The sequence below is a fragment of the Notamacropus eugenii genome, chromosome 6, assembly GCF_028372415.1.
Source record: "Notamacropus eugenii isolate mMacEug1 chromosome 6, mMacEug1.pri_v2, whole genome shotgun sequence".
In the NCBI taxonomy this organism is placed as follows: domain Eukaryota; kingdom Metazoa; phylum Chordata; class Mammalia; order Diprotodontia; family Macropodidae; genus Notamacropus; species Notamacropus eugenii.
Window position 1 is genome coordinate 94,793,745 of NC_092877.1, and position 15,873 is coordinate 94,809,617.

The following is a 15,873-nucleotide window of genomic DNA, read 5'->3' on the forward strand; positions in this document are numbered from 1 at the left end:
TCGGGTAAGTAGGGCACCCAGTCCAGCCATCTCTTCATTTCCTGTTTGCATTGAGCTTCATCATGCCCCCAGGAACTTCTTTATCCTGTAAGATCTCATCATCCCTGGTTCTCACAACTCATCAGTACACTCTGTCCTTGGGGCCGATCTGATTGGAGAGTGGAGTGGAGAGCTCTCCCTTGAACCTTTATTTAAGGAGAGAACCCAGACCAACCTTCTTTTCATTTCTCACCTGACTTTACTCCTTTGAACTTCTCCATAATGCCCTCACACTGGGTACCTTTCCTTTCCCCTTCCCCCAATTTTCAGCCTCCTTTTGTCTGCTGTTTTCCTTCATTAGATTGTAAACTCCTTAAGAGTAAGGATTGTCTTTTTTTTTTTTGTGCTTGTATTCCCTGTGCTTAGCACAGAGCCCACACAAAGTAGATACTTAATAAGTGGTTATTAATTGACTTACTATAGAGGTGGTTACTAAATACTATGTGATTCTACTGGTTGTGGCTCTTTTGTACTTATTCTATCTGGCTGTTTGCAGTATTTTTTCTTTGACTCTGAAGCTTTGAATCTTGCCTGTTATGTTCCTGGGAGTTTTTATTTTGGTGTTTCTTCCAGGAGGTAATCAGGAGATTGTTTCTATTTCTATTTTGCCCTCTGGTTTTAAGAGATCTGGGAAGTTTTTTTGTTTTTTTGTTTTTTTTAATGATTTTTCAAAATATGATGTCTAAAATCTTTTTTAAAAATTGACTATGGCTTTCAGGTAGTCCAGTGAGTCTTAGATTGTCTCTCCTTGATCTGTTTTTCAGTTCAGTTTAGAAAAAAATGAGAAACATGTTTCTGCTCTGAATACTATTGAACTCAACAAATATTTATTATGCACCTACTACATACATGGCATTATATTAGGTTCTTATGATGCAAAAACAAAGTATTCCATGTCATTAAAGAGTTTTAAGTTCCATTGAGCAGGAGATAAATGATGTATGATACAAGGTAATTTGAGAAAGAAGAGAACACAAGAAACTGGGTGGAATCATGGAAACGTAGAACCTGTGTTAAACCAGGAAGGAATTGAGAAGAATTATGAAAGCTAGAGATGAAGAGGAAGTATGTTATGGGTTTAGGGCATAGATTATATGAATACACAGAGACAGAATATAGGCTATAGAATTTGGGGAATAGCTAACAATCCACTTTGGCTAAAACCTACATTGTATGAATGTAAAATTGACTGAAAGAGTAAGTTGGAACCAATTTGAGAGACTTGACCTTTGTTTTAAGAAGATTAATACAGCATGTCTAGGAGAAGTATTAGACAGAGTAATAACTACAGACAGGGAGACCAGTAAGAAAGCCTCTTTATTTCTATTCAGCACATCATCATCTTCCTAGTCTCTTTTACCTTCCATATCCAATTGGTTGCTAAGTCCTATTGATTTTATTTCTACAACTTGTCTATGTCATCTTCCCCCATCCTCCCATAGTCTGTCATTCCAGTTTGAGGTTCTGATCTCTTCTAGCTTATTGTAATAGCTTTCTTATATACAGGGGAAGAATATAGAGAAAGAAGACTTAGGACAGAGCTTAGGGGAACAAATATTTAGGATGAATAATAATGACCTAGCAAATTAGAGGGAAAACAGATTTAGACAGATAGTAAGAATGTGCAATGTTGTAGAAGTCAGGGGAGGAAAAAGTATCTAGGGAGGAGGTCACCTATATCTATCATTCCTAGCATGCATTATGTCAGATAAGAGGAGTGATCATGGATATCCTTGCTTTACCTCTGGTTTTATTGGACAGGCTTTTAGTTAGTCTCCATTATATATGATAGTGGCTCTCAGTTTTGGTAGCTAATATTTACCATGTCAATGAAAGGGCCATTTATATTTATATTCTCTCTTTCTTCCCTGGTATGTCCTTTTTTTCCTTCCTTTTTTTCTTCTCTCCTACGATCATCAAAATATAACCAAATTGCTCCCATCCCCTCTTTCTTATTTACGTGTCTTATGAGGAGATACTTGCTTCTTTCTCTTTACTAGAATGTAAACATAATTATTACATAGTCCCTTCTATTTGTTCACATGTACCTTTGATTTTCTTGACTCTTGTGTTTGCTTTTCAAAATAAGTACTCAGGTCTGGTCTTTTTGTCAGCAATGCTTGAAAGTCTTATATATCACTAGACATTCATTTTTCCTTCTGTAAGATTATAATTCATTTTGCTGGGTATATTTTTCTTGTTTGTAAATATTTTCTTGACTTCTAGAATAACATATTCAAAACTCTCTTCTATAGTGGTAGCTGTGAGGTCTTGTGTGAACTTGACTGTGGCTCCTTAGTGCTTGAATTTTTTTCTTTTCTGGCTGCTTGTAATATTTTTCTTTGACCTGGAAGTTTTGTATTTTGACTGTGGTGGTTTTGGTAGGTTTTCTTTTGTTGTTTCAGGAAGAAACTGGAGCATTCTTTCTGTTTTCACTTGGCTTACTGAATATTGAATGGGTTGTAGCAAGACTGGGCAGTTTTCATTAATGATATTGAAACATGGTATTTAGGCTTCTTATTGTCAAGGTTTTCAGATGATTCTTAGATTATCCCTCCTTGACCTATTGTCTAGGTCAATTATTTTTTCTAGAAATTACTTACCTTACATTTTGTACTTTTTTCCGGTTCCAATTTTATTCTAGTGTTTCTCGTTTTTTCATGAAGTCATTGGTTTCTTTCTGGTTCAGTCTAATTTTCATGGTGTCTGTTACTTGATTTTTTTGAATTTTTGTTTTATTTTATTTTCCGTTAATAACAAGCATTTATTTTCCTTCCCAACCACTTCTGCAAATTTTTAAATTTATTATTCTAATTAGTAAGCATTTTTCTTCCCCTCCCACTTCTCTCTAGCAAATTGAAAAAGAAAACCTTCATAACAAATATGCATAGTCACACAAAACAAATCACTTTATTGACAGTGTCCAAAAATGTACATCTTCCCCTGCATTTTAAGTCCATCACTACACAGGCAGTAGGTGGGTTGAGTACTTCATCTTTGGTCCTTTGGAATTGTGATTTATCATTGCTCTGACTAGAGATTTTAGTCTTTCAAACTTGTTTTCTTCGTAATGTTGTCATTGTATATGTTTTTCTCCAAGTTCTGCTCTCTTTATTTGGTATTAGTTCATAGAGATCTTCCTAGTTTCCTCTGAAATTATCCATTCATCATTTCTTATGGTACAATAATATTCCATTATATTCAAAAGCCACTATATCTGTTTAGCCATCCCCCCAATAAGTGGGTATCCCATTAGTTTCCAGTTTTTTCTTATTACAAAAAGTACTACAAAGATTTTATACGTATGGATAATTTTCCTCTTTCTTTGGTCTTTTTAGGGGTACATGCCTAGTAGTAGTGTTTGTTGTTGTTTGTCCTTCATTCTTTTTTTTTAAATGTTTTTAAAATTAATTTATTTGTTTTCAGTTTTCAACAATCACTTCCATAAGTCTTATATTTTTTCCCCTCCCAGCCCCCTCTCTCTCTCTGAGAAGGCATGCAATCTTATATGGGTTCTACACATACATTCTTATTAACCATATTTTCACATTAGTCATGTCCCTCCCCTCTGTCCTGTCCTGTCCTGTCCTGTCCTAATACCTTAAACCTACTGCACTCTGAAATTAGGACTCCACTGGGGCCCTGTCTAAGGGTTCCTCTGGACCCTCCCAGCTTGAGAGTGATTCTCAATAGTAACTTGCTGTTTCCCACCCAGCCTGATGTCTTTCTTTTCTTGACCTTATTAAAGGGGCCATGCCCTGGCTACTTCTTAAACAGGTCTATTCAATGAATGGGCGCTGCCTCACCCTAAGTGAATGCCTGCAAAGACCTTGGCCTAAAGGGCTCAGGGTCTCCCAGTGCATCCTGGTCATCTCCAGTCATCCTGATGAATATCTGGTCACTGGATTCAGGTGGCTCTGGAGGAGAAGTGAGGCTGGTGACCTGCACAGCCCCCCCCTCACTCAAAACAAAGTCAAGTGCAAGTCATGCCATCATTTCTCTGGTGGCATGGTCTTCTTCGGCAATGAAGGATAAACACAATCCAATTGGGATGGCTCTTATTTTTATAAATATGACACAATTCTCTATATTTTAGAGAAATGAGACCTTTATCAGAGAAACTTGTTCAAAAATATTTTTTCACAGTTAATATTGCTAACTGTATTCCCTCCATCTTATTCCCCCATCCCTGTTTATTCTATTCTCTTTCTCCTCCACCCTTCCCCAATCTGCCCTCCCTTCTACCACCTCCACCCTCCCCAATTCCGCCACTTCTTTTATTCCTTTCCCCTTCTTTCCATACTCCATTGCCTGTGTATCTTATTTCCCAATTACATGTAAAAACAATTCTAAACATTCATTTTTAAAACTTTTGAGTTCCAAAATCTCACCCTTTCTCTCTCCCCACCCACCCTTGTTGAGAAGGAAAGCAATTTAATATAGGTTATACATGTGTAGTCATGCAAAACTCTTCCATAATAATCATGTTGTGAAAGACTGTTTTTCCTTTCATCCTATTCTGTCCCCCATTTATACTATTCTCTCCTTTCACACTGTCCCTCCTCAAAAGTGTTTGCTTCTAATTACTCTCCCTCCCCTAATCTGCCATCCATTCTATCACCCCTCCCTATTATCCCCTTCCATCCTACTTTCCTGTAAGGTAAGATAAATTAGATAAAATAGATTAGATAGATTATAGATATAAAGAAAGATAGATTGATAGACAGATAAAGATAGATTATTTCCATAACTAATTGAGTGTGTATGTTCCTCTTAAAGCCAATCCCAGTGAGAGTAAGGTTCACTCATTCCACTCATTCCCTCTTACCTCCCCCCTCTTCCCCTACACTATTTCTATTTTACTCTCTGGTTCTAGAATATCAAGGCAGTTTTCCTTGATAATATCTTGAAAGATGATGTCTAGGTTCTTTTTTTTTTTTTTGATCATGGCCATCAGGTAGTCCAATGATTTTTAAATTATCTGTCCTGGATCTATTTTCCAAGTCACTTGTTTTTCCAATGATATATTTCAAATTGTCTTCTATTTTTTCACTCTTTTGGATTTTTAAAAAATAATTTCTTAAATGCTCTAAATCACTATTGATTATAGAAATAACAATCAAAACAACTCTGAAGTGCCACATCACACCCATCAGATTGGCTAACATGACAAAACAGGAAGATGATAGATGCTGGAGAAGACGTGGGAGAGTTGGAACACTAATTCATTGTTGGTGGAACTGTGAGCTAATCCAACCATTCTGGAGAGCAATTTGGAACTATGCCCAAAGGGCTACAAAAATGTACATACCCTTTGACCCAGCAATATTACTTCTAGGACTGTATCCCAAGGAGATCATAAAAATGGGAAAGGGTCCCACATGTACAAAAATATTTATAGTAGCTCTCTTTGTGGTGACCAAAAACTGGAAGTCAAGGGGATGCCCATCCATTGGGGAATGACTGAACAAGTTGTGGTATATGAATATAATGGAATACTATTGTGCTATAAGAAATGATGAACAGGAAGACTTCAGAGAGGCCTGGAAGGATTTATATGAACTGATGCTGAGTGAAAGGAGCAGAACCAGGAGAACTTTGTACACAGCAACAACCACAGTGTATGAGGAATTTTTCTGGTAGACTTAGTCCTTCACAGCAATACAAGGACCTAAAGAATTCCCAGTGGACTCTTGAGACAAAACACCTTCTACATCTAGAGAAAGAACTGTGGAATTGGATTGCAGAATGAAGCAGACCATTTTCTCTTGTGTTAGTTATGTTATGGTTTATGGTTTCTCCTATTCATTTTAATTCTTCTATGCAACATGACTAAGGTGAAAATGTATTTAATAAGAATGTATGTGTAGAGCCTATATAAGACTGCACACCATCTCGGGGAGGGAAGAGGGAAGAACAGGGAAAGAAGGGAAAAAATCCAAGATAGATGGAATTGTAGAAAACTGAAAACAAATAAAATAATTTTTAAAAAGAAATAGAATGTATGCTTAGACTAAAAAATTAATTTCTTGATTTCTCATAGAACTATTAGTTTCTATTTGCTTCATTCTGATTTTTAGGGAATTATTTTCTTCAGTGATCTTTTGAACTTCTTTTTCCATTTGGTCAGTTCTGATTTTTTAAGGCATTGTCCTCATTGGTTCTTTGGACCTCTTTTGCCATTTGGTCTAGTCTGTTTTTTAAGGTGTTATTTTCTTTAGTATTTTGGTGGGTCTCCTTTAGCAAATTGTTGCCTCATTTTTCGTGATTTTCTTGCATCACTCTCATTTCTCTTCCCAATTTTTCCTCTACTTCCCTTACTTAATTGTAAAGTCTTTTTGTACAGTATTCCTTGCTCTACTCATTTGTTCATGGTATCATCCTCTGTGTCTAAATCATGGAGCCATTTTGACTTTATCTTAGTATATGGTATAATATATTGATCAATACCTAGTTTCTGCCATGTTCTTTTTCAGTTTTCCCTGAAGTTTTTGTCCAATAGTGAGTTCTTGTCCCCAAAACTTGGGTCTTTGAGTTTTTCAAACATTAGATTACTATGGGCATTTACTACTTTGTATTGTGTACCTAATCTATTTCATTGATCTACAACTCTCTTTCTTAGCCAGTACCAGATTGTTTTGATGATTACTGCTTTATAATACAGTTTAAGATCTGGTACAGCTGGGTCACCTTCATATTTTTTTCATTAATTTTTGACCTTTTATTCTTTTACATGAATTTTGTTGTTTTTTCTAGTTCTATAAAATAATTTTTTGGTAGTTTGATTGGTATGTCACTGGTAAAATTGTCATTTTTACAGTATTGGATTAGCCTACCCATGAGCAATTGATATTTTTCCAATTATTTAGATCTGACTTTATTTGTGTGAAAAGTGTTTTGTAATTGAGTTCAAATAGTTCCTGAATTTGTCTTGGCTTGTAGACTATCAGGAATTTTATATTATCTATAGTTATTTTAAATGGAATTTCTCCAGCTCTTGCTGCTGGGCTTTGTTCGTGATATATAGAAATGCTGATGATTTGTGTGGGTTTATTTTTATATCCTGTAACTTTGCCAAAGTTGTTAATTATTTCAACTAGTTTTTTAGTGGGTTCTTTAGGTATATCATCATATCATCTGCAAAGAGTGATAGTTTTGTTTCATCATTGCCTGTTCTAATTTTTTCAACTTTTTCTTATCACTATAATTACAATATTGAATAATAGTAGTGATAATAGACCTCTTTTAGTAATGCTATTATAACCATTTTCTTATGTTTTCTATTTCTGTCAGACATTGAGCTGCTACATGAAAATTTTACTGACATTGAAGCAAAAGATCAAAGGTTACAGAAAGTTAAAGTTATTCTTCTTCTGCCTCGTTGCTCTGGACTGGGTGTTAGCAATCCAATAGAATTTATTTTAAATGAAAATGAAGGTAATTGTTTTTAGCGTAATGCCTGGCACATGGTAGGCACTTAAAAATGCTTGTTCTCTTTCTTATACTTTCCCCTTGCATCTTATGGGAGCTATGTGAGAGAAAGTTATAAACAATTCATAGTCTCATAAGATAATGAGTAGTAATGGAAAGAAGCAATTTTATTGGAAGTTTGTTTAGATACTCAGTTAAACCACATTACCCTTAGAGAATTTAAGGATGATCCTGGCAAGAAGACAGCAAACAGGGGGAAAATGGAAAAGATCTTTCAGGTTATGATAACAAATTCTTCTCCATTAGAGATCCACTGGAATCACTGCTTCTATATACTAGCAGTTAATGTAGTCATTAATGTGCTACATGAGGAAGTAGAAATAGCACTAAATACAGCATAAATGGTCTAGTCTAGTTTTTTTTCCCAAGAATACTTGGAGGACAGCTTTGCTGGGAGTGACACAATTGTGAGGGCTTGAAGTGATTAATTCTCAAGATACTTAAATGAGGGAGTGGGTACCAAGCATTTAGGAAAAAAATTCGTTACAAGATATATATATATATACATATACACATATATATATGTATATTTTAGTGTCATCTTTAATGAAGGTATGAGAAAGGAATATTGCAGACTTTTGAAAAGAATATTCTGCAACAGACCGTATCTTCATAGTCACAAAACTGATTGAAAGGTCTATGTAATACAGTTCTACTGTGCTTATTCTTGCTGACTATAAGAAATTTAATTCGGTGGAGCAAAATCTTACTTTCAAGGGTTTCTGTCAATAAAGTATCTCTTATGTATATCTTAAGATTTTATAAGATTCCTTGAGAGATATAAAAGTATAAATACTTTTGTTACATAACCTAGTGATTATTAAGTCAGGCATAAATCAGGGAAGATATATATATTTGCCATTGTTATGAAGAAGACTAAGAACAGAGTTCAAATGAAGAATGGATTCCCTAGAGAGATGAGGTCCTTCAGATGTTCATATTTGCTAATGGTATTGTAATAACTTCATCAAATCCCAAAATACTGCAGAGCCTCTTAAATGAGATCCATAATCACTCAAAATAATTTGGTCTAATTATCCACAAAGGAAAAAAACAAGGAAATGGATAAAGAATATATGTAATTCAGATTATGATAATTCCATTGGAAAAAAACCCCCATAGAACTGGTCTTTTCAAGGCACATTTAACTTAGATACTATATAACTATGAGGTTTGGACAGTCCCCCCAAAATTAAAGAAACAGGTCACTGAAAGGTAAGTGACAATACATGGATTAAAATATATTATCAGAGAAATATGTGATTGGAATTATAGGGCAGTTAAGTTGGTGTAATGGATAGAGCGCTGGGCTTAGAATCAGAAAGACTCATCTTCACGAGTTCAGATCTAGCCTCAGACACTTTTTAGCTGTGTGACCTTGGAAACTGTTTGTCTTAGTTCCTCTCATCTTTAAAATGATCTGGAAAAGGAGATGGCAAACTACTCCAGTATCTTTGCCAAGAAAGCCCCAAATGGGGTTGCAAAGAATTGGACATAACAGAAAAATGACAATAACAAGAACATATGACTAGAAAAGGAATGGGGTAAGTTGTTCAGCAAGAGCAAAAGGTAACTGATGGACATCCCGTGTGTTCCTTTGGTACCTATGTAAAGTTAATAGATCTACAGGATTGTTGGGAAAATTCTGTTTTAATTACTTGAAGCTATCCATTGATGAAAATTTTATATTATTTAGGAATGTAATTGAGGCAGTAGATGAAATAGTTAAAGGAAAATGTCTAATTTTTTGTTGATAGTTGTGATTAGAATGTGGGTAGGAAATAGCATAGATGAAAAATTGACTTTTGGGAAGGAAAAGTGATCGTTGATTGATTAAATAAATACCCAAGGTCACACCAGCAGTAAGTATCAGAGCTGATTCCCCAGAATCCACCTCCAGCGTTCTTTCGTTTGTGCTAGGATACTGAAACAGTGCAGAGAAAGTTAGTATGCCTCCAGAAGGAGGAGGGCAGGCAATATTACAATTACAAAGCAAGGATGTGTTCCATGTTTGAGAAGGTGGCTGGAGTCCCAGGGGACTCAGAGCAGGTCATTTCACCTCTCTGACCTTCAGGGTCATCATCTATGACATGGAAACAATGACACAGTTGTTGTAAGGAACATACTTAAAAGGGATTTGTGAAGCACTAGTTAAATGTATCAGCTATTTTTATGTTGTTTGCCTAGGATAATCTCTTAGAATCTCAAAGAAAAGGATTATTTACTGGGGAATTAGAAGAACTATAACTTTGGACACATATTGTACCTGAAAAAAACACTTTAATTTGTAGAAAAAATAATTATAATTAAATGCTGTAAGTATCTAAAATGTATTAAATGCATTGTTTCCTTTTCCTGTTTAGATGCAGAATTGCTTAAAGATCACTCTAAAGGCACTATTGCAGAAGATAAACTTAATGTCCTTGTTGAGCAGCAGTATGAACAACTCAAACATGCAATGCAGTGTAAGTTAGCTTTCATCTCAGTCTTGTTCTGCCCCAAGTATATACCTCATTACTTTATACCTAATACCTCATCCATATCATTAAGACATTCTACATAAATGAATTTTCCTAACTTTTGAACTTATCTCTTTAAATGTCAAATTTTATATCTAATCATTTTGATAAAAAGTTCTATAAAATGTAACTCCATATACATTGCTGTATGTATTCTTACATATGTCAATGTATATATAAAAATCTAACTTTTTAAACATGATATTTGACAGAAATTTGTCTCTTCTTGGTGACTAAGGATTCTTCATCAATTTTTGTATTATATAGTAATAACTATTCTGTTTGCTATAAGCTCTTGTTTCTTCTGGTGGTTTTATGCCGATTTCTTAAAAAAACAAACAAACCTGTTTTCTCTACTCTATCCTTTGTCTAGTTTGCTACTTCAAATCTTCTAGGAAGCTCAGTTTGTTAAAATAAACAAGTGCTCTAAAATAATCATATTAAATAATACATCAAGATCCTAAGTGTGAGCCTAAGTAATAAAGTACATGGTTCAGTGTAGGGAAATTTAGACAACTATTTTGTTTGCTTATATCCCTTGTTTTTGCTTCCTTCTAGGTTTAGAGCTATCTTTAACAGGATTGAGGCTACTGTAAGAGTAATTTCCATATAAATACAGTTTTGGTGAGCAGTAAAAAGTTCTAACTCTACTATCCATCACCAAATCATTTTATTTTTAGAATTTTAGTCTTTGAGTTTAACTTCCTAATCTAATTAATTATTAACTTCTAGATTTGAATGAAACCATTAGCTGATCATACATTTGTTCTCATTTGCTACCATTTATCAAAGAGTAGGTAGGGAGAATGAATAACAGGTTTAAAATCAAATTATAGATAAGTTTTCAAACTTGAGATTTAAGATATATACCAAAATACTAAATATTTTCTAAAGACTAATTTATTCCTTTAATAGGCCAATTAAAGATTTATGATACATTACTAATAAGAGAACTAGTATCTGTAGTGGATAGAGAGTTAACATTCTTGAAAACAATAAGACCTGGGTTCAAGTCCGGCCTCTGACAGTTCCTAGCTGTATGACACTGCCTAAGTTATTAAGCCTCTCAGTGCTCTAGGCCCAAGTGCATCCTAAACCAGATTAAAATGTTTTTGGGGAGTGTTTAACAAAGTAAATAAAAATACAGTACAAGATAAAGAATGTTGATTTGTGATTTTCTAAGTCCGTGTGTAGGGGCTGGCTTCTGTTTCTATTTGAGGTTGACACCACTGCTAGGCAACATTCTAAGACTGTGACAGAGAAGGTACTAATTGACGTGCATTAGTAGAGGGCATTTCCTCACCAGTGAAATCACAGGAACAGTCCCAATCCCTTTATCTTATACTTAACTAAACTCTTCCAGAGCTGAGGAATATCAGAACTGATATTTTTGAAAAATTATATGAATTTCAGCTATTTGGCTATTCTAATGATAGCTTTTCTTTGGTACTAAAATTAAATAAATTGAACTGAATTTTGCAACTTTAATTTATCTCTGACCTCACTAATTACAGCAAGACAGTTTTTGATATGATATGCTGACCCATATTATATGCTGACTTGCAGCTGAAATCTCCTGTGTTAATCCCATTAGAGTATGAGTTCCTTAAGAGCAGCATGACCCTTTTTCAGGTTGAATCTCATATTCCATAGAAGCAATATTATAATATTATAATAGGGGTTTTGTTTCTAATAAAGGGTCTGATTCCCAGCTTTAATAATTACAAACATGGTATTTAATCAGTCATAAACAACATAGTTATATATTAAGCATTATAAAGCTTTCTAAATAAGCTATTAATCAGTGAAGTCAATATAGTGGTCAATCACAAATTTAGCATAATGCCTTTATTTTTTTTTTGAGTCTCTTATGGAATCATGAGGCAGTAGCTAGATTATCCCTAAGACAGTGGCAAAAGGTCGGGAATTGTGTGAGTGGTCTGGCAGCTTGCAGTCTTGACTAACAGGGGTTGCTCTTATTTTCAGTAGCAAATGGCTTAGGCTGTTTAGTTTGTGTGCTTCTTGCTTTAAATGCTGTTAAGCAATAGCAGTTGTAAGACCATTGTGCAAGTAGGTCACCATAAATAAGTCTATCAGTGGTTTGTGATATACTGCTAGTATCAGAAGAGACATGATGTTCAGTGCAGCAAGCATTTATTATTTCTTATGTTCCTAGTACTCTGGAGAATAAAAAAAGAAATACATAGTTTCTAAATTTGTAATATATTTGGGGAAATGACACATGTGGAGTACATGAAACAGTTAAATAACAAAGTATGACGTATCAGTGTCAGAAATATTGCAGTATTTTAGGAGTTGAGAGAAGGGAGCTGAGGTTACCAAGGAAGACTGTTTTGAAGAGGTGGGCTTGAATTGGATCGTAAAGTGGTAAAGGTGGTATATTTTGGAGTAAAGTATTATAGCTGGTATAATAGTTTTCTAGGTAAGTTTTTTTGCAGAGACAATTGGGGTTAAGTGACTTGCCCAGGGTCACTCAGCTGATAGGAGTCTGGGGCTGGATTTGAACTCAGGTTCTCCTGACTCCAGGGCCAGTGCTTTTATCCACTGTGTCACCTAGCTGCCCCTCTTAAGTTAAGATTTTTAAATTGGACTCTTTCTTGCCTTATCCCTAAAAATGTGGTTAAAAGTGACAAGTTTAAACTTGGTTGGTACAAAAAAGATGAAAATAGAGATATGCCCATTTACCCTTTTTACTCATTATGTACCCCTCCCCCCATCACTGCCTTGTCGTGACAGAGGGAGTTGCTTAGCTTAATTAAGCTATGAGCTGTGCTGTGCAGGGTTACCAAAGATGGGCAGGTCATAGTAGAGAATTCTGACAGAAGGTGATCCATTGAGTGAGAAGGAAATGTCAAACCACTCCAGTATTTTTGCCAATAAAATCCCATGGACAGTATTAAAATGATAAAATATATGACATTGGAAGATGAGCCCTTTCAGGTTAGAAAGTGTCCAGCACATTACTGGGGAAGAGTGGAGGACAACTACAAGTAGTTCCACTACTAATGAAGTGAGTGGGTCAGAGTGGAGAGGAAGCTCAGCTGCGAATGTGTCTGATGACAGAAGGAAAGTCCAATGCTACAAAGATTGGTATGGCATAGAAACCTGGAATGTAATATCTGTGAACCAAGATAAGCTGGGGGTGGTCAGACAGGAGATGGAAAGTCTAAACATCAGCATCTTGGGTATCAGGAATCTCAAATGGACAAGAATGGGTGAATTCAATTCAGGTGATCATTACATACATAATAATTCAGGTGATTATTACATATACAATTGTGGGCAAGAATCCTTTAGAAGAAATGGAGGATTCCTCATGGTCAATAAAAGGGTGAGAAAATCAGTCCTGGGGTAAAATCTCAAAAATGACAGAATGATATCTGTTTGACTCCAAGGCATGCTGTTCAACATCACAGTAATACAAGTCTGTGCTCCAACCACTGATGCTGAAGAGGCCACGTTAATCAGTCCTATGAAGCTCTGCAACATCTAGGAATAACACCAAAAGAGATGCCACATTCATCACAGGAGATTGGAAGAGAGTTGGCCAAGAGAACTCGCTGGTTGACTCTACACATGGACATCGATATTGGAATCAGTATTGGAATCATTATCATATACTTTGAAGCCAAAAGTGGAGAGATTCTACACAGTCAGTCCTAAAGATGATGCTCTTGAAGTGCTGCACTCAGTATTCCAGGAAATTTGGAAAACTCAGTAGTGGTCAGTGGATTGGAAAAAATCAGTTTAAATCCCAGTCCTAAAGAAGGGCAATGTCAAAGAATGTTCAGATTACCACATATCTGTGCTCATTTAACTTTCCAGAAAGGTTATGTTTAAGATTCTGCAAGTTAGGCTTTAGCAATAGGTGAATCAAGAACGACCAGAAGAATAGGCTGGTTTTTCAAGAGACAGAAAAACTAGAGACCAAATTACTAACATTCACTACATTATATAAAACCCATCTGTGGCCAAGAAGGAACAGTTAGAACTGAACATGGGACAGCTGATTGATGTAAGATTGGAAAAGGAGTACAACAAGGCTATATATTGTCACCTTATTTATTTAACTTATATGCAGAGTACCTCATATGAAAGGCCAGACTGGATGAATCAAAAACCAGAATTAATGTTGCCAGGAAAAATATCAACAATTTTAGGTATCCCACTCTGATAACACAAAGTGAAGAAGAATTAAGAAGTCTCTTGATGAAGGTGAAAGTAGAGAGTTAAAAATCTAGCTTGAAACTTAACATTAAAAAAAACCCCTGAGATCTTAGCAACTGGTCCCATTGCTTCCTGGCAAATAGAGGGAAAAAAAATGGAAGCAGTGTCAGATTTTATATTCTTGGACTCAAAGATCACAGCAGACAGCAACTGCAGCCATGAAATTAAAAGGTGCTTGTTTCTTGGGAGGAAAGCTATGACAAATCTGGACAGTATTTACTAAAAAGCACAGGGATATCACCTTGCTGCAAAAGGTCCATATAGTTAAAGCTACATTTTTTTCAAATAGCACCATATGTTGTGAGAATTGGACTATGAGGAAAACTGAGCACTGCAAAATCTGCTTTCAAAATGTGCTGGAAAACTTGAGAGTACCTTGAATGACAGTGAGATAAAATCAGTCAGTGCTTAAAAAAGCATTCACTGGGAGGTCAAATACTAAAGCTGAAGCTTAAATACTTTGGCCACATAATGAGAAAATAGGACACATTAGAAAAGACCCTGATATTGGGAAAGATTGAAGGAAAAAGGAAAAGGGGATGACAGAAGATGAGATAGTGTCACAGAAACAAAAAAAAAAAACATGAACGTGGACAGACTTTAGGAGGTAGTGAAGGATAGAACGGCCTGGTGTGTTATGGTCCATGGGGTCATGAAGAGTCAGACATGACTGAAAGACTGAACAACAACAACAACAACTCATTACGTATTTATAAACTTAAGCCCTATATCCTCTGCCTTGGGATTTCCAGGTGGGAATAGTGTCTCAGAGTCTATTAAGATTCTGCCATCTACAAAGGCTTTTAGTAATCTTGTTTTAATTACTGAATATTTCATGTGATATAGTCACTTTTTAATTTATATGCAGAGGTCTATCTTTACATACCTTAGCTGATACAGTATGTTGCTAATGAAGTTGAGTTTTGATTCTCTTATGATCCAGTTAGACTTAAATGTTCAATGCACAGACAACATCCTAATCCTTGAAACAGCCACATAGAAAGTATGTATGAGACTTCAGGGAAGATGATGGAGTAAGCAGATGGAGTAAGTGAGCTGGTCTCTTTATGATCACCCTCAAAGATAACAATGGAATTGTTCAAAACAGAATTGATAGAAATTCTCACAAGAAAATGGAATTCAGTAAAACGATGAGCAAACAAAGAGCTTTGTTATGAAAGTAGTTATAGAGCAAAAGTTCTCAACCTCCGTGTACACAAAGGGTATGAGAATGCCCTTGGCATTTTGTTTCATATTAAATAAAATGTATTGGAAGGTTTATGTAAGAAGCTAAGGGTCATGGACCTCAAAAAATTGTACTTCTTGTAAGAGAAGGCAAAACAGCAGAAGAAAGGCACGTTGAAGCAATTTATTTTAAAAAAGTATCAGAAACAAAGTAAAAATAAAAGCAAAATAAAACCCAACCCTGTAAAATATGACTAAGTAGAAGCAGATGCACCAAAGGAAGTAAAGGAAGAACTGAAATTATCTCAAAATCAGAAAAATTAGAAGTGGAACTAAACACACACACATATAAGCTTGGACAAAATTCAAAGAAAAGCAATGTAGCTAAAAT

General features: G+C 35.3%; 1 protein-coding gene across 15 annotated transcripts in view; it reads left to right on the plus strand.

The window, feature by feature from the left end:
- Nucleotides 1-15,873, plus strand: part of NSUN7 (NOP2/Sun RNA methyltransferase family member 7) — a 91,529-nt gene that overhangs the window by 39,556 nt on the left and 36,100 nt on the right. For all 15 annotated transcript variants that reach the window (XM_072620576.1, XM_072620577.1, XM_072620579.1 and 12 more), the window contains 2 exons: nucleotides 7,333-7,476; nucleotides 9,894-9,995. In XM_072620576.1, the coding sequence (XP_072476677.1) occupies nucleotides 7,333-7,476; nucleotides 9,894-9,995 (246 nt within the window). The remainder of the gene's footprint in view (nucleotides 1-7,332; nucleotides 7,477-9,893; nucleotides 9,996-15,873) is intronic.